The sequence below is a fragment of the Acipenser ruthenus genome, chromosome 24 (assembly GCF_902713425.1).
Source record: "Acipenser ruthenus chromosome 24, fAciRut3.2 maternal haplotype, whole genome shotgun sequence".
NCBI classification, from domain to species: Eukaryota; Metazoa; Chordata; class Actinopteri; order Acipenseriformes; family Acipenseridae; genus Acipenser; species Acipenser ruthenus.
In genome coordinates, this window is record NC_081212.1 from 24,844,636 (window position 1) to 24,869,898 (window position 25,263).

General features: G+C 37.1%; 1 protein-coding gene across 4 annotated transcripts in view; it reads left to right on the forward strand.

Annotated features, from left to right (window-relative positions):
- LOC117429480 (aryl hydrocarbon receptor nuclear translocator 2-like) overlaps window positions 1-24,238 on the forward strand; it is a 41,244-nt gene extending 17,006 nt beyond the window's left edge. For 2 of the 4 annotated variants that reach the window (XM_058998916.1, XM_058998918.1), the window contains 14 exons: window positions 3,314-3,416; window positions 4,386-4,451; window positions 4,739-4,824; window positions 9,371-9,447; window positions 10,276-10,410; window positions 10,547-10,621; window positions 12,699-12,850; window positions 17,230-17,305; window positions 17,500-17,623; window positions 18,246-18,348; window positions 18,814-18,952; window positions 19,048-19,213; window positions 22,639-22,775; window positions 22,992-24,238. In XM_058998916.1, the coding sequence (XP_058854899.1) occupies window positions 3,314-3,416; window positions 4,386-4,451; window positions 4,739-4,824; window positions 9,371-9,447; window positions 10,276-10,410; window positions 10,547-10,621; window positions 12,699-12,850; window positions 17,230-17,305; window positions 17,500-17,623; window positions 18,246-18,348; window positions 18,814-18,952; window positions 19,048-19,213; window positions 22,639-22,775; window positions 22,992-23,090 (1,538 nt within the window). In that variant the 3' untranslated portion in view covers window positions 23,091-24,238. The remainder of the gene's footprint in view (window positions 1-3,313; window positions 3,417-4,385; window positions 4,452-4,738; window positions 4,825-9,370; window positions 9,448-10,275; window positions 10,411-10,546; window positions 10,622-12,698; window positions 12,851-17,229; window positions 17,306-17,499; window positions 17,624-18,245; window positions 18,349-18,813; window positions 18,953-19,047; window positions 19,214-22,638; window positions 22,776-22,991) is intronic. The other 2 variants (XM_058998917.1, XM_058998919.1) reach the window with 1 other exon arrangement.
- Window positions 24,239-25,263: the final 1,025 nt, after the last annotated feature.

Below are 25,263 nucleotides of genomic sequence, written 5' to 3' on the forward strand. Positions count from 1 at the left end.
TTTTGTTAGTATTTTTGAAGAAATAGTTTGATGGCCTTTTAATTTGTTTTGCAGACAGGCATGACATGCCTAAACTATTTAATATATTTTGCTAATGATTGTTGATCCAGACAATAGTGTTTTGTCTTAACAAGTCGCATAGAGTAGCAAGAAAAAAAAAAAAAAACATATAGTCCTACAGTATATGACTGTGTTTTCCATGTACAGGATTGGACAAAAATCACTCGAAAATTAACTGGTTTATTTACTTGAACCTCTGCTTCAGTGTAACAACCAGGGTGCTGCTAAAGGTGTGCTGTTCAAGGTGTTTACAACAACACGGTGTACCGTTACTTCTGTGTTTTACGCATCCGTTGTAGGTGGTATATCTTATTCTGGCACACACTATACAACTTGTCCATAATTGTCGGAGCCAATTATGTTCTACGGTTTTTAGGTTGATTGTAATTTCTATCTTTAACAATAAGCCAGAAACAGTTTGTTACTCATGATGTGCAGGGACTCCTGCTCAGCCTCGTGTTTCTTCACCCTTTGGACCGACAGATACATGTGTTGTAACAGAAGGGCTTTTGAATTCTTGGTTAAGAACGTTATTGTGTGCTTGTTGAGCCACAGAATTAGTCCATCTTGTCACTGATAACGCCTGTCTGAATAATTCTGGCTGAACAATCTGTGTTCTGAGAAGTCAAAAGTGCTGCCAGAAAATCTGAATTGGAAGAAGATACAGTGCCTTTCTGTTTTTGTATTGTCTTTTTTAGGATGATCTTGGTGTACAGCAAGAGAGTGGTTAAGAAAATAGTGTTTCCTTTAATTCTGAACTAATGACCTTTTGTAGAGAAAAGTGTAAGGTACTGCACACAGGCAATAAAAATGTGCATTATAAACACCATATGGGAGATACTGAAATTGAAGGAATCTATGAAAAAGACCCAGGAGTTTATGTTGATTCAAAAATGTCTTCATCTAGACAATGTGGGGAAGCTATTTACACAGAGATCCTTCATGAAGCTGCTTGATGAGATTCTGGGATCAATAAGCTACTAACAACCAACCGAGCAAGATGGGCTGAATGGCCTCCTCTTGTTTGTAAACTTTCTTATGTTCGTATGTAGTCTACCTGTAGTCTTGATTTGCTGATGTGGTCATGGTGTAGTCCACTGTACATGCTTAAGTATGGTATATAATTAAGGCAGTACCTATGATATGATTTATATAAACATCTTTGTATTGCATCATTATTTACAAAAATGTATATTAATAAATGTAAAATGGTAAAAAGTGTCATAATGCTTCAAATCTGTATATGGCTATATGTCATTGAAATACAGACTATTAAAGCATTTCTCATGGCCTACAAATAGCATTTAGTGCATGTTTAACTCCGATCAACCTATAGTTAATAAATAGTTTTTGATTAAGAAAAGAATAGATTCCACATGTCGAAGGTATTTAAAAAAAAAAAAAAGGAAAGGAAAGAAATTTAAGATGCATTCCAGTGGAAAGTTATGTCATTGTTGGAATTTTCTCTGATAAAAATAAGTACAATTCTGTTTAAACATCTGGCAGCATTTTGATCAACAAATCTATAAAGTATGTGTTGGGTGTTTATCTTGATGATGAGATGTGAACCTGTTTATTTAGAACATCTTTGTTTAATAAAGGCTATTTCAAGTTATTGGTGGAATTCCATTATATTAAAGAAAGTAAATTTATATAAACTGGGTATCAATGAATTCATCTTTTACGTCGTAGTTAATTTAATGCATTCATTTGTTTGAGGTACCACATCCTTTTATATAGGAAACATGTGGTGTTCTCACACAATGGTGCAAGAGTTGTGATCACAATCAGGAAACGCTTATTAACAGGCAGTGATGTAAATAACTAACAATACTTTATTCAGACTGAATGCTTGTCCTAAATCACTTGGATGCTGGCTTGGCACTTGTTGTTCTGGAAAGGATCATTAACAGACTAGTTCATCAGTACTGTGTGTTGTGTGTCAAGCATCATCATTGTGGGATGCTGCTCAGTGATAACTATCAACAAATCTGACTGGTAAAAATATGTTCTGCGCCAACAGAGTGTGATGTACCCAATGGACTGATATCATTCTAATGTTATGCAGCTCATTCCATCTTCTTGTGTAATCTTTAAACAGAATGACTTTTTTGTTTTCTGTGGTATATTCTGTCATCACTTAAGAATAGCCTCATGGCTTTGCAATTTAAATTGATATTGAGATATATAAAAATAGTCCTGGGATGAACACAGGATTTTCATGTTCGGATATTCGCTCATAATTTAAATATGAATTTGTTTTTCAAAAAGTAATAAAAGCCATTATATTGCTCTGAACGCAGGCAGAGACAGCATAGCATCAGAGACAGGGGGCGTGGCCATGGCCCCTGTGTGCGCCTTTATTTACAGCAAGACCTTACAATATGTAACACGTTAAATTAGAAAAATATCCCAGGAGTAAAGAATAAGTTGTGTAGGACTTACTTTACCCCAGTGAATTAGCTGCAGAACAAACGGTGCCAAATAGCAATTCAAGTTAAAAGTTTTTTTGTTTATTCCTGAAATAAATAGTACATAAATTTGACAATGTATTTTTTTTATTTTTATTTTTTCATTTCTTGCCAGTGCGGTTTCTTCACAGTAAACAGTGGCTATTGACATGTTTTCATAAAGTGATAACATGCGGTTTACTTGTGCCTTTTTCTAGCTGAACAAGCAAACAAAAACTGAAATCTAACTTTAAACACTCCAAATAAAACAAATAAAATGGCGTTGTAAAGTGAAGGGGGGAAAAAAATTATTGTTTTGGTTCTCATTTATTACATTCCACATAACAAAGTCACAACAAAATATATATAATATATACAGTCTATATAAAAATCACTACTCAACATTTTCAGGAAGTTGGGTATTGTTTAAACGAGTCATTTCAGAATGACGTGTTCGCTTTTTTCTGGCTCGCTCTAAAGCAGCACAATGCATTTTTGTCCCAGGTGACCTTCCATAGAGATCACTATGCGTGTGCGCACATAATCTGTTTGCTCTCTAAAACTTTTAAATAGAGGCTCAAGAGCTGCTGTGTTAATTCTGTGTTTATATATATATATATATATATATATATATATATATATATATATAAATCTCACACAGAGCTCTTTTTCATTTGCCATTTTTTGAAACTGTTGCGCAAATTCTGCTGAGACGGTAAATAAGTGCAAGGTATTTGTAGCGAATACGATTGACTTATCCGAATACATGATTTTATATATTGTTCTCTTTCATTTCTCATCAGGACGCATTCTGGACCTGAAGACGGGTACAGTCAAGAAAGAAGGCCAGCAGTCCTCTATGAGAATGTGCATGGGGTCAAGGCGTTCCTTTATCTGTAGATTGAGGTAAAGGCATGTCATATATGTTCTGGGGACCCATCTCTCAGGATTCACCTTCAGCCTCCTCGATGGGACGTTACACAGTATCTACTGTGCTGCTGCAGCCTCCCACTTGACACGTTGTTTGCTTGCTTTTCGTTTTCGATTTTTAACAGCCTGGCTTGTTAGCAGCGTCTATCGCCACCCACTGCTCCGCTGTATTTACCTGAGTATGAGTCGCTGATTGCATGTGCAAACATTCATCGCGTGAGGTTCAGCTTTCATTGCTGGAATGCTGCACGTTGTCTTTTTGATCCACCTCGCCCAATAGCTTTACTTTGTTATGACAGATGTCTTCATAAATAAGGGAAAGAAGCATGGCTGCCCATTGTTTCCTTTCAACACTTTTGGGGGGGAAATAGAGAGAGGGAGAAAGCATAAAAAAAAACCATGTAACCGTAGTTGGCTGAAATCCACCCTGAAATGATGTTACTGTTTGAACAGCATTTTCTTTTGTCTTTGTTTATTGAGATTTATCTGCTGAGATCGTTGCACTTGGTTTTATTTTTCAAAGATGGGTTTAAAGTTTGACATGCGTTTCGTGATTTAAAGACATTACATTCAGAAAACACTAGTAGATCTGTAATCAAATTAGAATGCTATTTACTGTAGTCCAGATTTCTTTTAACCATCTGTTTGGCAGACATGTTAGGTAAAGCTAATCATGACTGGTGCTGAAGCAACTTGTACACCTCCTGGTGTTTTCTATTCATAGGACAGTAGCAATTTGGAACAAAATAACTGAAAAAAATAAATGTTAAAAAAAAAAAAATACTGTAAATACTGGGAGACTCTGTTAAATTAATAGATACCTGTTGGCAAGGGATACGTGTGGCTGATGTACCTTCAGGGTCCCTCTGGCCAATGCGATAAAGTTTGAGTGATAGCAATGCTACTGCTTCTGAATGTTTAACAATCATAACTGGTTTTGTTTAGGTGCGGCAGTGCGCCTTTAGATCACATCTCCTTGAATCGACTGTCCAATATGAGGAAGAGATACAGGTACGATTTATTGTAATTCATTCCTCCCTACAGTAGTTCCTCTATTTTGCACATCTGCCAAACTGATTTGCATGTTATTGTAATGTGAACCTTAATACTAATTTCAAATACTCTCTCAGCACGAAGAAACTTTACGAAAGGACTGTCTTTTTATTGCAGTGTCTTACACTGAAAGTAAAATAAATAAATAGAATTAGCATAAGGATGATTCCATTGTGATTTCTTGTGAAATGCATTATGTCATGAAACAAGGTGAATCATTTTTTTTATCCATGTGCTCTTTACAGAAATGGCTTAGGACCTTCAAAAGAGGGAGAACCACAGTATTCAGTTGTCCATTGTACAGGATACATCAAAGCGTGGCCACCAGCAGGTAGTAACAATGGTTTCATATTCACTATTTTGTAGCCCGTTTTGAGGACCTAAAAGAACATGCTGTTGGACAAAAGCATGTTTTCATTTTATTTTGAGTACGCTGGCTTTCGAGATCAGAGATTTCATTTGGAGCAACTTCCTAAGAGAAACATTCTATCCAACTGTTCATTGAGGGTTTGGGATGGCGAGGGAATATTGGCTCAAGCAGATATGAAATGGCCAGGGCATAGAAGACTATCATAGCTAGAGGCATCTCTTCTTTTTTTCCCTTTTTAAAGTTAAATTATTGCATGCTGTAACTTGTTTTCTACAAGTCAGTTAGCACCAATTTAATGGACTCTTAATTCTTTGCAATAAAGTCAATTTATGAAATGTTAGGGATAATAATCCACTATCCATAACTTTGAACACCCAATCATAAGGTCTTCAGACATACAAATAAAAAGAAAGGGATTTTGACTGTGTCATTTTATTTAAGTATTAATGAAAATGAAGAGTTAACAGTTTCTTTTTTTAATATAGTGATACAAGGTAGGCACAGAGCACCGAACAGCGGCAGAATTGCAAGGTTAACCATACAGGTATTTGACGTGACAGGAGCCGCAGAATGCACATTCACAGTGCATTAATTCAGAAGGTTTACCCTGGGAGCAGAGGCTATAATGCCCCTTGCTGGTTATCTAGTATTCTTAAAATAGACTTGTAGATGCATCAGAAACAGTACATGTATGTCAGCAGGGATCCGTTTTAGTTGAGCAGGTAATTCATAAGTTTTACAATTTGGCAAGATGATAGCTGTATGATCCAGACCTGACCTGTGTATGTGTATATTTATATGACTTGTCTTTTTTGTCAGCCTGACAACTAAAAGCCTCCTATTTTTGGATTGTAAGTGTGGTCCTCATCTGCAAGTAGTTTTGTCGGAGGTCTTTTGAACGTTTGGTGCATTTTATAGGAATGCACTGTAAATTAGCATGCTTTTCTTAATTGTGTTTTCCAAATACAAAGGATTTTGAATGTTTGTGCAATGTGTAGACCTCTTGCTTAATGTTTTCGCTGTGGTGAAGAGACTGTTTGCATGCAATCGTTCTGACATGTTCCTTCTGTGAATTCCTGTTTCATGATTTCGTTTTTAGAGCTTGATGTTCTGTAAACATGTTGAACAGTAAGTGGTGAACGTGTGAACAGGGAAGCAGTTATTCCAGCTAGCTTGGTGTTATCCACTATAAGGAAGTCTGTTTCATTGACGGGGGGGGGCTGATAGGGTATTATTTAGATGTTGATAAAAGTCACTTTCTTCAAGTGCTGTACTGACAAAATTGTGGAACAGATGGCATGCAGGCAAATTGAATGCTTTGTCGGTGTATCTTAATGTTGAGGACTAGGAAAAGGACCACTTTCTCATTTGTGAATGAGTGTTAAAATGAATCACAAGATGATGGGCTTTTTGCTTTTACTTTTTAGGTTTGAAAATTGTCTTTTTTTTATGTACAATGTTGTGTGTGTTTTTTTTTTGTTTTTTTTTAATCCTGTGTTGTTTATTATGTTAACTCATATGAAACTTACTGGGAATCCTTCACATGAAATGTGAACATAATGGTTTTTATTGTAAATCACCAAAGAATGGAATTGTATTGAAATAATCTTAATAGCTCCTCTTGTTGATTAATTACATAGGCAATATTTTCCTTGTGAGTGGTGGCTGTGCAATCCTTTTTCTTATGACAATCTTATATGGTCTTGGAACAGGTACAAAATAATACAGTACTAAAGCTACATAATAAAATTATTAATAATATTCAAAGGTTATAGTTGAAATGTTTTGACAAGCATTTTTAACTCTAGATTCTATGAAATGAGATGGTGTATTTCATATTTTAGTGTGAAATGACAGGAACATTGACTTTAACTAGGAAAACTAAATGGACAGAATTTAACAAGCAAAGAACAAAAAGGGTCATTCAAGGTTGGGCCTACTTTATTTTGTTTTAACTAACCCTGTTTTTTTATGATTGATTGCTCAGATATTGTTTATGATCCTATAGACAAAACTGGTGTGTCTAGGCTTGCTCTGCAATTATTGTTCTTGGCTGCAATAACCAATACATCAAGGTGAATTTTATAGCCCTAAGTGCTTAATTAGCCATGGTGTTTGGGTAAGAAGCTCAGGTATGTATAACTGTACACATAGATAAAACCATTACACTCTGTGCCTTCCCTGAAATAGTATGTCATTTTCTTGCAGGTAATGCCAGCTGTGTTGGGTATTAAGGCTTAAATAGACCTGTAATAAAATAAATTAACTTTATAACATAGAAAGTTGATTCTGCACATTATCACAGAGCCTGTGCTGTCTTTTTTGTTTTTTGTTTTTTTCCCCCAGAAAGTAATAAACTCAAGAAATATATCACAAGGTAATGGAGCTGTTGCAGCTGAAATAGTGGCCTCATTACAAGCAATTAGACACTGCCCAGGGGCAAATGATGTACTAACATTTCTGTTTTAATTTAAAAAAAGGACCAGTACAAAGAAAATAATACGATTTCAGCATTTACCAGCTGTTTTGTGGCAGTCCTGCTGTGGCACACTGAGCTTAATTTAGAAGCCATGTTGGCTATTATGTATGCTGAATACAATACATTCTTCTTCTTCTTAGGAATAATTGCAAAACACATTCTTTAGGATAAGGCTGTTGTCAAGACACTTCACAATCAGGTGCTTGTATAAACAAACAAAAAAATGCAGAAATTGGAGCTGAGAGCAAGCCTAGCACAGCAAGCCTAGGCAGATCAGTTGTGTCTATAGGATCATAAACAATATCTGAGCAATCAATCATAAAAAAAAACAGGATTAGTTAAAACAAAATAATTTTGAATTCCTGTAAAGTAGGCCCGACTTTGAATGACCCTTTTTTGTTCTTTGCTTAAATGCCGGGTGTATTTACTGCTATTTAACTTCCCGATGTTTATAACCACCGATGAACACCAGCATTTCATTTCCGGGTGTACTTGTGAATAATATGAGTTGTTGAGCATCATTCGGATGCATTCTGAAAATTGCTTCTGAATAGTGCACACCTTTTTCCATTGGAACAGGACCCGAGACACAGGTATGTGGTGACATGCCCTAACAGTATATGCATACAACATGCTCCTGCTGTTTCTGCTATGGTAATGTTTCTATAGATCAGGCAGTGCTGGCGTGTAATAATATAATACAGTGTATCTAATAGTTTGGAGAAACAAGAAGATGCTCCTTTCCTTCCTGTTCAGGGTGGTACCCGTAGTTATCACAACTTGAACTACTGACCGTCTTTCATCAGAACTGTCCACTTATTTCAGCTGTGAATTTACAATAAAAAATTTTAAAAAAAAAAACCACAACACTTCTTTGCCGCCTGACCCACTGGCTGCAGGGCAGCAAGAGAAACCACACGCAGAATGTCTTTTTTGAATTTCCATCTCTGCAATGCATACATTCATTTACCCATCAGGTAAATGAATGTACAACATTTGGGCAACATTTGAAATATAATGTCATTTCAAATGTTGCCCAAACCTAAATGATGTGCAACCACTGTGCATGTGAGTTTCTGTCTGTAACAATGCGTGGAACACCAGGGAGTTTATTCAATAAAACACATTCTATTTATGTTTCGGGGAGCCTTTACAGCAGTTCTATTAACACATAAGTAATATGTTATACATATTATACATTATACACATATTGAACATTACACAGTCTGTAATCTTGGTAAAACTTTTTTGTGAGAAAGATCATTTAAAGTAGATCTCGATATAAATCAGATAAATAAGGGTGGTTTGGGCAGCTCAGGAAATCTCATTTCTACAGTAAGCTTGTAAGGTAATAAAGTCTTCTCCTGTAAACAGAAACGCACAGACAGCTTGGAAGGTTTTATTTCTCTGTTTACATGACTGATCACATTTTACACTGGTTTTCAGACCTTTGTTGTTAGATCAGCCTTTATGACTTGTGTAAAACATGCGCTGCATCTTCAAAGAAGTGATTCATCATCTTTGTTTTTTATTTTTTAGACAGGAAGAGGTATTGTCACCTCTGGGTGCTAATAAAAATGTTATTGTAATTGTAAAGACAAGTCTCCCCTGCAGCCAGAGCGGAGACATGTTAATTTGTGTTTAAAATGTTTTAATATAGAAAAGGTCAGTGGACCTTGTCAGTCTCCCTTTTTTTAAAGAAAAAAAAAAAAAGCTAAATTAGTGAGGCTGATTCTGTAGCGTCTGTCAGTCTGTGCTGTATTTAGGCAGGTCGTTTTGTTTAATAGATTCCAGTACAAAAATAGGAAACGTTTTATTGTTGCATTATAATTGCGTTGATATTTATATTCTAGTGATGAATTGTGTGTTTCATAATTGTTCATTAGCATTAATATTTTGAAGGGTAAATATTGTGCCCAATTTTTTTACCTGCCGCTTATAACCTTAGTAATTGAAGTTCAGTAGATTGTCTATGCTGGTAAATCTGCAGTATGCTGATCTTATGGATCATTGCGTCCTTGTTTTCAGGCATGACCATTCCTGATGAAGATACAGAAGCAGGACAGACCAGTAAATATTGCCTTGTTGCAATTGGAAGACTTCAGGTATGCATCTGCTCGCTCCCCATGGGATGAACCGATTGGGGCAGTACTGTAGAAATACATTCTGCGTGCTCATTAAATGAGAGCAGGGGAGGGTCTAGTTGTATTCATTATTTGTATTAATTATTGATTTAAGAAAAAAAAAATTAAAAAAGGGGGGTAGTTCCCTCTTGATGGTCAGAAGAGAATGTACTTGTTGTGCATTGTTCCTCAGCGTTTCTCACTCTTTCTCTAGCCCGGACCAGTGTCCCTCTGTGATTCTCACTCTTTCTCTAGCCCGCACCAGAGTTCCTCAGCATTTCTCACTCTTTCTCTAGCCCGCACCAGTGTTCCTCAGCGTTTCTTACTCTTTCTCTAGCCCGCTCCAGTGTTCCTCAGCGTTTCTCACTCTTTCTCTAGCCCGCTCCAGTGTTCCTCAGCGTTTCTCACTCTTTCTCTAGCCCGCTCCAGTGTTCCTCAGCGTTTCTCACTCTTTCTCTAGCCCGCACCAGTGTTCCTCTGCGATTGTCACTCTTTCTCTAGCCTGCACCAGTGTTCCTCTGCGATTGTCACTCTTTCTCTAGCCCGCACCAGTGTTCCTCAGCGTTTCTCACTCTTTCTCTAGTCCGCACCAGTGTTCCTCAGCATTTCTCACTCTTTCTCTAGCCCGCACCAGTGTTCCTCAGCGTTTCTCACTCTTTCTCTAGTCCGCACCAGTGTTCCTCAGCATTTCTCACTCTTTCTCTAGCCCGCTCCAGTGTTCCTCAGCGATTCTCACTCTTTCTCTAGCCTGGACTCTCTCTTGAACTCGTGATCTCGCCCTAATATTTCTGTGTGTTGTCTTGCTTGAAGGTAACCAGCTCCCCGGTGTCCATGGATATGAATGGGTTGACGGTTCCTACAGAGTTCCTTTCTCGACACAGCTCGGATGGAATTATCACTTTTGTGGATCCGCGCTGCATCAACGTTATTGGCTACCAACCACAGGTTAGCTTGTTAAACCCAGTTAAGGATTTAGTTTCACCAAATGGATTACATAATAAGCATATATATATATATATATATAATATGTATGTTTTGTTGTTTATTTGACTTATTAATACATTGTGATTGCTTTCTCAAGGATCTGCTGGGAAAGGACATATTGGAGTTCTGCCATCCTGAAGATCAGAGCCATCTAAGGGAGAGCTTTCAACAGGTACACATGTACCATTGTTTTACATGAAGATACATTCATTTGAACAATAACATTTGCAGGAAAGCTGCCCAATAATTAACCAGAAGTAAAATAAACTTCATTAGATTTTGAAATTATTGTTACCTGTATATTAATGTGCGGTTTGAAGCCAAAGCAAACCCAGTGTTATTGATTAATAGAACCTTGGTTTATTCAAAACAAAATAAAACCATCAGTAGTATGAAATCCACTCTGGTGAATGCAATTCAAAATCAGCAATGGCAGCTTTCTCTACCTATTGAAAATAGCTGTTATATCCCTGCCACATTGTATCCTGTGACAGTCGCAGCCAATTTTAGTGTCTTCTTTATTTTTTTTTTAAATAAAAATTAATATTTCCAAAGAACATAATTTAAACTGTTGTATTAGGAAAATATTATAATTTCCTAACTCCAAAATGAAAAAAATAAATTCTCAATTTTCTATCACTCTGGGGCCACATATTCATCCCATTCCCAGTGAAAAGGACCACATGGTCGTGCCACGCGAAGCCCAGTACTTCCTGGAATTCCTCATTTCCAGAGAAGCATGCTCATATCACTGACAATAAATGGATTTGTTTATTTTGACTTTAAGTGCAATCAAATTATTTTGTAAACCAATTCGTACCCTGGCACAAACAGACAAACTACAACATAATATGTGATTGAACTTGTGTATTTTTGGAGGCATATTGTCAGTGGTAGCCAAACCACTTTTAAGATTTAAATATAACAATTGGCAACTTGACCATGTTTTATTCATCAGCTACATGCAATAACATTGTGTAAGACCTGACTAATATTAATACATATTTATGCAAACCCCTTTCCATTTCCAAACGTGAACTGCAATGCTTCTTAATAAAAATTAAAAAAAAAAAAAAAAAAACACAGAGGAATTTTCAAAGCTCATTGCACTGAATAGAACCACTGATTTAAAAAAAAAAAAAAGCTGCTTGAAATAAAGTGATCTGTATCCTCATTACATAACAGGGATGATGACCCCTGGCCACATGCATAGAACATCCTTCACCTCCTTAGCTGTTATCAGGTCGGGGCTTGAAGGAAGGGAGAAGCATTGAAGTAATTGGCCCTGTGTTTTCTTGCTATTGCCCATCGTGGAAGGGCTTTGCTTCCTTTGAAAGATACATTTAGTTGATAGAAAGTGAAAGCCGGATGGGAATGATTCCCATTTTGGGCCAAGAATAACAAACCAAGCTGTATCTCTGCTTCCAGAGCAGAGTCTATAGATACCTAATAGGAAGCTCTTCTTTGTAAACGTGTCCTCATTTTTTCTTTTTTTTTTTTTTTTTGTTTAGCTACTGGGTGTGGTGGTCAACACTGTTGACACAAGGATGTCATGTCTTCGATTAGCAATCCAGTATTAAAGCAAAATAAATAGTTAGTTTAGCATCTATGCACATTTTAGGCTATGACCTAGAGTCAGTCATCTTTATTTTAAATAAAAATAAATCACTTGATTTTTTTTTTCTTCTTTTTAACAAGTAATACTTTTGTCTGATTTAGTGTAGCAGAAAATCTAGATGTTTGTACTTAATTAACAGTGGCGTGAATGCTATGACAAGAATGTTCACATAAAAAAAAAAATAAAAAAAAATTGACAAGGTGTTGCAGACTGCTGCTGCCCTCTCCACTTGAGCAGACGTCACAAATGAACAGAGGCCCCACTGAAAGAATAGCTTTAAGTACCACAGTCTAGTCTTAAATCGCAATTAAATCTATCACATGTACACCCTGCACAAATAATGATACTCAGTGGTGTGGGGGGACAACAACAATTAGAAGGATCTCTTGCTGCATGATGACATTCTGTCTGTTGATTATTCCAAGTTATAGATGTTAACATTGGTAACCCTCTTCAAAGTATTCCTTCTCATTGGTTGCGGTACAGTAATGTGTAGTTGCATGTCACCAAGGAGTATATGCATAGTCACTCTATATATAATATAGTCTCTGGCCACTGCAGTTGAATACTTTGCACAGGTACCCCAGTAGTAAGTGGAAGCTGTCACTGTGTATTGATGATTTCTTTCTAGGTTGTTAAACTGAAAGGCCAGGTGCTCTCTGTGATGTATCGTTTCCGCACAAAGAATCGTGAGTGGATGCTGATCAGGACGAGTAGCTTCACCTTTCAGAACCCGTACTCGGACGAGATCGAATACATCATATGCACCAACACCAATGTAAAGTACGTGTTTCCCATGTTTCTCCATTTCAAAATCCATCAGACAGTGAATATATAGGGGTAGAGTGTGATATGAGAATGTAATGCCCCACCGAGGGGTGGGATGCTACATAAACTGTTTATCCAAGCATCCCACCCCAAGGGCGGGCATTCAGTTATCATTTAGCACACACTACCTACCCCATGCAGTATTTTGTATAATGTCAACTGGATGAGTCCATTGAAAAAATTGCTCACCAGTTGTTATATATATGTATCTATATGATAATGTTGTGCATCCCTCAGCACAGAAACATGTAGCTTACTGCTGAGACTGGCAGAGTAAATATTCACATTTAAAAATAGATACCCTTATTTTTGCTTTTACTAATTTTCTATGGTTAACAGTCATAGTTATAAAGTAAGCGGGGAATAGCAATGTTTAAATTGTAATATAATTAATACCAGTCAGGTTCTGTGGTGATTGCTTTTAAAACTGGTCAGAAGCTCAGTTTATTTCTAAAGGTGTTAAAAAATGTTATATATACTTGGCAGGACTACGTGTTTTTTTATACTTCGGTTCTCCTGTATTCAGTTTACTTAGGTCCTTTCGGTGCCTGGAAACCAATAGTAAGAACAGTGAGGCTTGAAATGACCTGTTTACTTTCAGCATAACATTTCAACACAGGTGTTTTTGCAATGTCAGCATTCCTGAGTTGGAACACAGCAGCAAGTACTGGCTCAGAGACAGCATGGGGCAGTAGCAGGTTTTGTTGCTCTTAGTCATGGAGTCTTGAAAGTTCTCTACGAGGGAGGTAACTTCCTAATGATGATTCCGTTTGGAAAATAAGTCAAGCCAAAAGTTCATTCAGTGAAAATGTATTTTTTTTTCTGATGTATTGATGCTGATAAAGCTTTTTTGAATTCTGAAGTGGGTTTGTTTATAAAAACAACTTGCCCTTGGGTACACCCTCCTGATATGACCAGTTCACTGTGTTCCACGCACACAGGAGCTGCTGTCTGATCCTTTCCAGATTTGATGGATTGCTTCATGGAGGAACATTTCAAAATGGATAAATAAATCATGAACAGCTAAAACAATAAATGCATTTGAATGGGGTATTACTGTGGAGACTCGATTATCTGTACAGGTCCAAGGGTAGTTCTACAATGTTAAAAATTCAGAAACCAATGGGTACTTGCACCCTGTTTCATGTGGAACAGCAGTGTAAACAGTACCAGCACAACAATCAGGGAAGGCAAAGTCCAGATCGGTTCTGGAGGTTTATTTGGTTTACAGTGTGGTGTTTGCTATAGCAAAGTAGTTTTTTGTTGAACAGTTTTACTGCATGCTAGTTAGAAATATTGTAGGAATCTGGAATAACATTTTTATAAAATATGAACAGCTCATTATTACCTTTCAAATGAGCTATTGACAACCACTCTAGGGCTTGTAGAACCAGATAAATTATGTTTGAAGTGACAAGTGTCAATGAAACTGCAGTGAACAGAGCTGTTTTTAACAGTGTTTTTTCCCGAATTTAATGTTAATCATGTATTTTCTCCTCAATTTAACCAAAAAAAGATTTATTATTATTATTATTATTATTATTATTATTATTATTATTATTATTATTATTATTATTATTATTTATTTCTTAGCAGACGCCCTTATCCAGGGTGACTTACAATTGTTACAAGATATCACAGTATTTTTTACATACAATTACCCATTTATACAGTTTGGGTTTTTACAGGAGCAATCTAGGTGAAGTACCTTGCTCAAGGGTACAGCAGCAGTGTCCCCCACCTGGGATTGAACACACGACCCTCCGGTCAAGAGTCCAGAGCCCTAACCACTACTCCACACTGCTGCCCCAGTGTGTAATACATAAATGTTAAACACATTCTTCAAAGTTTTGAAAACTGTACATTTTTTTGGCATTGTAGTATGCAGAGGAAGCAGAGACATTGGCTCTCACAGTGTAAGAGCAACTCTGCAGCACACAACGCCAAATCAAACGCTTCAATGGGCGGGGGGCTCATTGAGCTTCAGATTTAGCTGGCAAAATAATTATTTATTTAGTGAAAACCCAGATTTTATTTTTTTCAGATTTAATTGCTGAACGATAATGTTTTTCAGATGTATCTGTTAGGTAATTGTTGACTCGCCAAGTTTAAAAAAAGTTGCAACAAAATGTATGCTAAGTAAGGGGGGGGGGGGGGGGCAGCATATAAAAAGTTTGCGCAGCAGTGATATAGAGCACAGGATTGTAGATTATGCTGATGTCAGATCCAGTAAGGATCTGCACCTGTGTATTGAACAATGGTTACATGGTACTGTTGTTTTCACTAGTCCTAAAAGCAGATAGTAACATGCTGTTGTAATGAATATCAAGCACAGCTGTGTGGTGATGTGGTGTTCTGTAGCGGCAAACAGTTTTGTCTTTGACCTTTCCAAAGGCTTTATTGATTCCATTGTACACCCTATTTACCTGTGTTGTCATTTCAAGCACTGACACTGTAATAATGAAAAACTCAAAAATTGCTAACAATTACTAAAATAGACAAGAAGAGGACTTCAAAAACTTTCTTTAAAAAAAAAAATAAACTAATTAGCATTGCTTCTTGAGGAGCAAGAACTGTGATGCTCTTAACTGAGCATTCACTCAGGCTGTGTGCTGTAGATAGAGTAGCATAAACCTTGGTTTAATCAGTTGTTCAGACTAAATGCAGCAAGTTCTGCATGACTGCTAGTATTTGACTATAAAAAAAATACACAAAACCTCTTACTTGGACCAGTGAAGCACTATAAAAACATTTTTTGTTGAACATGACAAAAACAAAATCCAAATTTGATCAATGGTGTAATCTGCTGTGAACTTGTGTCCCTTTTCAAATATCAGTAATGTTCCAACTATGAAACCTCATAAACCTTCTGCATCTGTTGCACGGTTTCAGTTGTTTTGAGCTCATTTCAAGCTGTAATGATGAATTGTTTGGCTTTAATGGTTTTGAACACTTTTTTTGCATTTGCTACCTTATGGTGCTTCAGTTCCATTTTCACAGCCTCTCTATAATCATTGATGACTTCAACTGAAAGTGATGATCTCTTTCCAGGCAATAACGTATTGAAGACTCTCAACATGGAGAAAAGTACAGCTCTATAATGTTCATCTGAACAATAAGGGGAGCAGTGAAAGGGGTACTGAAGGAACTACACCTGAATGATGTAATTGATTTGGCTGACTGGGTAGGGGGGCTGTTAAAATAGCCATTCTGAGTTTATATAATTGTGCCGGATCTGGAAAACCTGCCGGTGCATTTTAAGGAATCCTACTGCTTGATTCAGTAGGAAGCTTTGGATTTGGTCTGAAATTTGAATTCCTTGTTTGAGTGCAAATTGTAATCCAATTGGCCTTGGAAACCTTGGGTAACATTCGTTTTCATTCATATCGTTCCTAGCAGTTCTGGATGACCCTGTCTGCACTTGTTCCTGTCATTGGGTTTGGCTGAGTAACAGGTTCTGTGTATGTTTGGGAGATTTTTAGTGAGCGTTTGACATGAATGGGGCTTTGGAGTAATTGCTGCTGTGCAAATTGTTTTATTTGATGTGACAGTTTTCTTTGAAGTGGTCCTTGTGAGCTGGTAGGTTGGATTGATTATAGTTACTTACCTTGGTCATTTGATAGACTTATTTTTATAGGATGTGGCAGGAACGTGCTAAGCAGAGGTCTGGTTATTATTGTTACCAATACAGTCTAACATTTTCACAGGAACTTTTCTATCGTTGCCACTTGCCTTTTGTGTTTTGAGATGTGCACAACAATCAGTTTCCATCAGATATATTGCTGTACAGATGCCCTGTGGGGTGTTTATGTCTGTTAATTAATTAAAGAATCGTGTCTCTTTGAGAGGCTGATGAAAATGAACTTTCTTTAATGTGAGCACAAGAGTCAGTAAGAGGTACTTCTGTTGCTAAATAAATACACAATGACTTACAAAACACTGCTCTGGGAATAGTGGGAACAGGTCCAGTATACCCAGAACAGGAGCTAAGGCAGTGTTGGTCTGGGGTCAGTGTGTGCTTCTTACCAAAGGCACAATGTGTCTCTTAAAACACGCAATGTACAAAAATGTGGGAGCCTGGCATGAACTGGGCATGTCTTAGTGTTCCTTAAAGCTAGCACGCTGCCTGCATAAAGCAAAGGTTTAGAACAAAACAACCTGGATATTATGACAGGTTTTAAAGATAGTGCAAAAAGATATATTTGGTCACGTGGCTGCAATGTTCCTTATTCAATCTGTTATCCAAGACGGGACTATAAATTAGGACATTTGTCATTTTTTTTATTATTTTTTTTTTTTCTAAATCAATCTTATGCCATGCCCTTTGTTTTTAGGCAGCTTCAGCAACAGCAGCAAGCAGAGCTTGAAGTTCATCAAAGAGATGGTCTCCCATCATATGACCTGTCTCAGGTAATACTTTGACAGCTTCAACTGTAAAAACTAGCTTTAAATGATCTCTCTCGTCGGCCTCTTAAAAAATCATCCGTCTCTGTGGCTGTCAGTGGCATCAGATTCCACTGCGTAGTGGTGAAGCAGTCAAGGTTAAATCACTTTTGATATGCTCCTATCAAAAGCATCTCATGCTTCCTTACTAATTGCAACAGGTGCCTGTTCCTAATGTTACTGCTGGTGTCCATGAAGCAGGCAAACCAATCGACAAGGCAGAGAGCATGTTCACCCAGGAAAGGGACCCTCGCTTTGCTGATATGTACACCGGGATTGCAACTAGTAAGTTAAACTTACTTTGTATTTTTTTTTTGGCACAGCATCTGCACAAGAAATTTGAAATCTTCAGTCGTCTACCTATTAAAATATTTTTATAACTCGGTTGGCTACAAAACAGCTGTGGGGAGTGCATTGTGTTTTCTAATGCCAAAATGCAGATCTGTTTTGCAATCAGTCAACTGACTACTAAGAAGAAACAGAGGGTGGCAGATATTGCTGCTGTTTACTGTAGCTGAGATTTCCAAAGTTAGTGTAGAAGCGAAAAGCAACAAATGTATGCAGGTCAACTGGCAAGTAATTGTTAGGTCTGGTTAGTATTCAGAGAGCCTTATCAGGGATACCATTTGGAGATCTCTATTCTCATTCCTTCAGTCTCTGTGGTGAAATAGTTTGCAGTTTACACATTTACTAATGGTACAGGTTATGTAACAGGTTGAAGCAGTTTCTATTCAGTATACTTTTTTTGTTTTTCTCGCTCCAGCGAATAGACTAAATATATAATCAAGTTAATAACCAATAAAAGTTTTCCATTTTGTTTAACAGATGAGTCTGTCTTTTTTTTTTTTTATTAAAAACGTCTTCACAGAGGGGGGGTGTGTTTCATTAAAAATGCAATTTATTTCAGCAGCTGACAAAAAAATGATGGCTTCGTCTGCAGCTGGAGGGACCCAGCAGCTTTATTCTCAAGGCAGCCCGTTCCAGCCAGGTCACTCAGGGAAGAGTTTCAGGTATGCGGGTTTGAGTTTGAAGTATCGTTTGTTCTCCACATGTGTGAATCTAACACCCTTTCCATGTCTACCCTAATCAGGATGTAAAAATAAATAGGACATTTTTTCCTATTTATTTATTTTTTTAGGCAAGTTTTAAGTAAACACAGAATGTGGGAGGATTTTTCTTGCTTCATCTCTAAGACCCTGTGTAAGTCGTGATTTCATGGGCTGCGTGGAAATCGTGAAATTGGCCCAATACTGCAATTTTTTTTTACAATATTAAGCAATAAAAATAAATTTTCATAATTATTATTTGTATTTCATACAAAAAAAACACATTAATGAAACTGTACAGTTCATGTGACTATACAGTCTAGGCTGGAAATTAAAATACTACACAGTGTAAACAAGAAAATGGTCTCTTAAAAAAAAAAAAAAAAAAGGTCCTGGAGGATTGTTAATAGATACTGTAATATCTTTCAGTTCCTCTGTAATACATGTACCAGGAGTCAATGATATTCAATCAGCATCTTCAGCTGGACAGAACTTGGCACAGATTTCTCGACAGCTGAACCCAGCTCAGGTTCCCTGGACTGGGAATCGCCCTCCTTTTTCTGGACAGGTAAAAAAAATAATTAAATAAATAAATATACAAAATATATTATATATCTGTATCTATCCTGGTAGAATTCGAGTTGTACAATTCATTTTTTCCAGCAAATCCCGTCACAGTCCGGGAAGGCTCAGTCATCTCCGTTTGGAATTGGATCGAGTCACAGCTACCCAGCAGACCCCTCTTCTTACAGCCCCTTGTCCAGCCCCACCACCTCCTCCCCAAGCGGGAATGCCTACTCGAGCCTAGCTAATCGCAGCGCTGCTTTCGGTAAGTCACGCAGTCATCACCGTCAGCCGTGCTTTCTGATCGGTTTTCTGTTCTGTTGCGAAATATTTATTACTACTAGTCTGCTGTGATTTAGGGCCCCCTTGAAACAAAACGTCTCAACAAATCGTATTCTGTGTTTTTTTTTTTTTCATATATATTAATCTCACATATCACACAGAGCTCTTTTTTTCATTTCCCATTTTTTGAAACTGCAAATTCTGGTGGGACACTAAATAAGTGCAAGGTATTTTTTGTCATTTTGTAGTGAATACGAACATCTGATTGTTGTATTCGAATACATGTCAAAAAATATTTGTTTGAATATTTGTCCACTAACAATTATATATATATATATTCTGGCAAAAACCAAAAAAAGAAAATCTGGCTCTCACTCAAAATTAAAGCTATTAAAAACATGAAATGCTGAATGTTGCATTCAACCTCTGTATGTAATAATCTGCACTGAAGTGCTGCTTTTGTGTTATAATGTTGTGGCCCTGCTGTTTCTGCAGAGCAAGGGGAGACTGAAGTCAGTGACTCGTGAGCTAAGGGTTCATGTGTCTTCATTCATTTAAAAGTGGACACAGGCGTGCTTTATACTGACGTTCCACCAGGGGTCAGGTTTCCTTATTCCTGTGTTGCACATCATACAGTGTGAAATCCCCTGCAAACTGATACTAACTGTATTGACTTCACTGTGAACTGTGTAATATGCCGTAAAATTGCATAGATGCAAGGATCGGAACTGCTTTCTCACAGCAGTGTAACTTACTGTAAGGTAGCTAATAATTGTCTATAGAGCAATAAAGTGGAGAAAAAGTACCGAAACTGCATGTGAAATCTAGGGTATTTCCAGAACTATTCCAGTTGTTCAGTGCCAGTAAAAAAGCACTGACATTACAGCTTGCAAAAGGAAAGACATGATGGCCCTGTTTGTCTGTTTAGTTTTTATGTCACATTGAAATCTGGACTGTTGTTTGAAGATCTTTTAAATGCCTGATCTTTTTTGTCAGTGACCCTCTTGTCGTGGGTATCCCATCTCTTTCAACACTGCAGGCATGACCGCAGAGCAGTGAGCGTATCTGATATACTAACATGTATATTTGGAACTATGTCATTCATTATCGTATGGCATGTCTTTCGGTAGAGTCACTTCGTGCTGAGAGTGTAAATGCACATGATTCCTTCATTATAACTGCGTTGGTCCCATGAAGCAGCAGTGTGAGTGTAGAGAACGATTCCAAAGCGTGCGGTGAGCCGACACCTTTGCATTTTCACACGGGCTCCACAGAAAGATGCTGTTTCATTTACCATCAGCTAGCACCAGTATGTTTTGAAGTTTACAAAGTGATAAATCACAAGTGTTTTATGACCCGTCGGCTTTGTGGGATTGAAAACATCTGCGGTTCAGATGTAGGAGTAGACATATGATGGATGAGGCTCATCTGGTTGTGAACCCAAAAAAAAAGTTTTATTTGACCTAAAAATGATAATGTTAAATAAGGTTTCAAGTAATGGCTTGTGTATTTAGCCTTAAGCTGGCAAATGTTGAAAGAGTTGTCACCTGTTTTTGAAACACCATAGCTCACCCCATTCAAAGCAAATTCTTTTAAAGAATGTAACAGATTAGTGTGGTTTTGAATCGGGTTCAATTGAATTATGGAATATTGCTTAATCGGGATGATTGTACATACACATCCCTGAATCAGTCGGCCTTAATTCTGATACTGCTTGTGTATCATTAGCCTTGCATGTGTTAATTGACAGTTGTGCTTAATTGAATGGTGTGCTTGTGACAGACTGCCTCTCAGGGTGAGCTTTCATGTTTAACATGCTGTAGTCTACAGTACATGTAAACCAAAGGATTCTAAATAGTAAAAACAGTAGTCTGCTGAACCATATGGTCCATCTGTAATTTATTTTAATAACTAGCTCAGATACATGGAAGAAACCTTATACTCAACCCCCACGTGTTATATTGAAAAATATTATTGAGAAAGATATGTACAACATATCGAAACATTGGGCAGCTGGCTCTTTGAGCTAATATATATATATATATATATATATATATATATATATATATATATATATATATATATATATATATATATATATATATATATATATATATATAATGTCTGATTTGACATGAACCAGAATACTTGTCTCGCGTGATTGAGTATGGAACCAGAACATCTGTCAGCGTCTTCACGCTTTTAAAACACACTGTTTTAAACAATTTGACATAGTTATTGCTTTTGAATTGCTTTACAGAGAGCCATTAAAAAGCAAGTGTGTCGTGTGCTTATTGTTACATGTGATGTGTTTAATTCCGTCTGGCATTACTGACCTATAAAAGGACTGGCAGCAGCTGTGCAGGTTTCTGTTCTCTTTGTGCCACTACATTACCTCCACACCGACTTCCGCCCTTCATCTGGTTGAAACCTGGCTCAATTCAAACTCCCCTTGAAAATCATGAAATGAAGGCAAAATGAGTACATCTTTAAACCGCTTGCTGTAATGTTGTAATTGTATAATAATGTTCAACCTTATACAGATATTGTGTTATGTATATGCAGGTTGCTTGTTGTATACAAGGTGTGCAGTAGGTAACAGTATTCTATATTGCGTACCATGGTGTTTTACAAGCTATACAAGCAGTGTGCATTATACTATTATAATGTACATGTTATACAGGAGTTGCATGTTATACAAAGGGTGTTGCCCAAGACTGCCCAGCCATGTGCATTATACGCAGGGTGTGTGCTTTACACAGGATATGTGTTAATATTAATAACTACTGGAGTTATGATTTCTATGGAAATACCGGCTGCCATTCATATAAAGTTGGAATTGCTGTATTTGTGGAGGTTTTGATGTAATAATTTTTAATCAAACCATGATTTACTTTAACATACTTTGCAATGTTAAAATCCACCTCTGCACAAGTAATAAATCATTATGCCAATAATATTGTGCTATTAAGTGTATTCAATGTACCACCTCTGCAAAGCAGAGGAATGATTTAAAGGTTGCTGGAGCTGGAATGTTTTCCGTTGTAAATCACTGATAAGATGGAATATCCACCAGTATGCTGTTCAGCTTAATTTGTTTTTTTTTCTTCTTGTGAATAAAAAGCTTGTTATTTTGTGTGTAGGTGTTTTACTTCACCTCTTTGAAGGCACCATCATTCACATTCATTTGTGAGCATGATGTTCTCTCATACATAGTTGCGTAGGTTGAAACAGAACATGTACTAATAAATATTTCATGAAAGTGAAGTAAATTTAGCAAACCCTGCCCTGCTGATGTGATCTGGCTAAAGGGACAAGTTAAGACTGGAAATGTTCTGCACACTGCCAGTGGATGTTCTTGTGCTGCACTGTGTATTTGGGCTTCATTACCCTTTAATCTTTTCCCAGCTGAAGGTGGACAGAGTGGAGGGCAGTTTCAAGGCAGACCGTCTGAGGTGTGGTCCCAGTGGCAGAGCCAGCACCACAATCAGCAGGGCAATGAGCAGCACGCACACCAGCAGCCAAGCCAGACTGAGGTCTTCCAGGTAAGGACCCAGCCAACGTACCAGAACCCATGAAACCATTGTGATTCCGCAGCCTGTCTTCTGTACGTCAAACAGAAACTGAAAATACCGTACACAGAGGTTGGAATTTTGGGGCTTTGGCAAGAGTGGAGTTGACAGTTCCCTTTTTGGCACTTCCTGTAATTGTGAGCAGTTGATCTCCTGTTTAATCTGAAATCATTGCGTTGTATTTTGCAGGATATGTTGCCTATGCCTGGGGATCCCACACAGGGTACGGGCAATTACAACATTGAAGATTTTGCTGACCTGGGCATGTTTCCACCTTTTTCCGAGTAAATGGAGAGAAGGAAATCTAACTTTGACCTTTCCCAACTTGGTTTGATTCATTCTGAGCTTTAAGTACCTTCAAGGCCTACAGCACACTGAGACTGTCTAAATGCATTAATTGTACTCTGTAACAGGTGTGGGACTTTGCAACAGAAACAAAGGAGTTTGCTGTTGCATCATTTAATTCATGCTTATTTTGAGAACGCCTAGATATACAGCATATATCACTCTTGAGGATGAAAATCAGAATATTACAAGAAAGAGAGAAAAAAAATCTAAGTACATTTCTTTAATAACTAGAGTTATTTACCCAGGATAGAGACCCCAACTGAGTTAATCTTAATTACAGGAGGAAGTGGTACTGATAGTGTGGTTTCCTTTTGTTTCAGTGAAACTGAGTCACTGAGAGTTCATTTTACTTGTACTCTGATAGGCCAGTCTGTCTTACTTTAGTTGCGGTGGTTCGTTTAGAAAATGCACATGTGCATTGATGCGAACCAGTGTTACATTAACATATCATCGGTGTGAAGGTAGTACCGTAATGAGTTGCATAAAAAGAACCAATGTAGAAATCCCCATTCACTTAATATTCCTGAAAAAAAAATAAAAAAAAATATAATAATAATAATAATAATAATGCATAGTTTTGCATACATATCAGACTGATGACGTATTGTATAATGTTAATACAAGTGAATGAAACTTGTAGAAATCACAATATTTTTAAAATTTATTCCCATGTAATTTAGGCTGTTGCAGAATTCTTGCTGCAGTCCTGTTTTTGTTATGCTTTTATTGAAAATGCTGAGAATGGCTTGTACAATAACTTCTAGCTCAAGTGATGTACTTTGAAAGTGTGCATAACATGTAACAATGTGTGAAAGAGAGATCACTTTGTTTTACACCGATCAGTAAATTTAGTAGGAATTTTTTTTTTGTAAATAATGCAACGTCTTTATTATTAATATACTGCTATACATTTCATGCAGCTATAATATATATAATAGTGTGCTATGTGAGTAAATATTTAACTATTAATCTTTAGTTATTTGATATTTCAAGTGAGTCTAGAATTGTAAAAGTGTAACGTGATTCAGTATTTTTGTGTAACTTTATAAACAAATGTGCTTATGTCAATAAATACTTATTGTGTTAAATGTGTCAAGTTCAAATGTTTAAACAGTACATAATGTAACACGTTTCATTTCTAACAAAAAATTGATCAAATAGCATTTTGGTGTAAAGATACATCTGGCCCAGTTGTCTTGCACGAATAAGAGTTAAACAAAATATTTTAATACTATTGGTTATCACTCTTAAAGCTCATACCACTGGAAAGAAATACCGATATTATAGGAACCCGTGCTGTGTAATTATACAGAAGAACACACAGGAAAATGATTAGTCATTGTTATTAATATTATCATTTGCTAGGGCAGGGCAGATTGGGCAGTTCAAGCGACACTGCAGCTTCCAGCAGGAAACAGAGGGTGGATGTAGAACATGCTGAGCTCAGGTTCCCATGAGCCTCTCACTGGGCAGTGACTGACAAAGTGCCCATTTTATGTCAATTGAGGTCCAGCTGCTACTGTTGCAGACGTCAGTCAACTTCTTTTTGGTACAGAGTCAGATGTCCTTGCCATTACAGAAAGGATATAAAAATTAGGTATGTTTTGGAACATTTAGTTACTAGATTTATGAGGACACTGTCAATCTACGAAGAGATTTGGGCTTTTGTTAACTGTTCTTGTTGAATAAAAGTACAACTATTTTATGATTATTATTATTATTATTATTTATTTCTTAGCAGACGCCCTTATCCAGGGCGACTTACAATTGTTACAAGATATCACATTATTTTTACATACAATTACCCATTTATACAGTTGGGTTTTTACTGGAGCAATCTAGGTAAAATACCTTGCTCAAGGGTACAGCAGCAGTGTCACCCACCAGGGATTGAACCCACAACCCTCCGGTCAAGAGTCCAGAGCCCTAACCACTACTCCACACTGCTGCCCCAACTTGGCTCTTTTTTTACTATGTGTTAATAACATGCACAGCTTGCTTTTAATCTGCAGTTGTAAAACAGAAATGACCACTCACATTATCCCTGTCTCTGGGCATACTGAGTGATCCTTCGAGGTGTATGGGTATGTATGAATAGAGCATACTGAGTGAT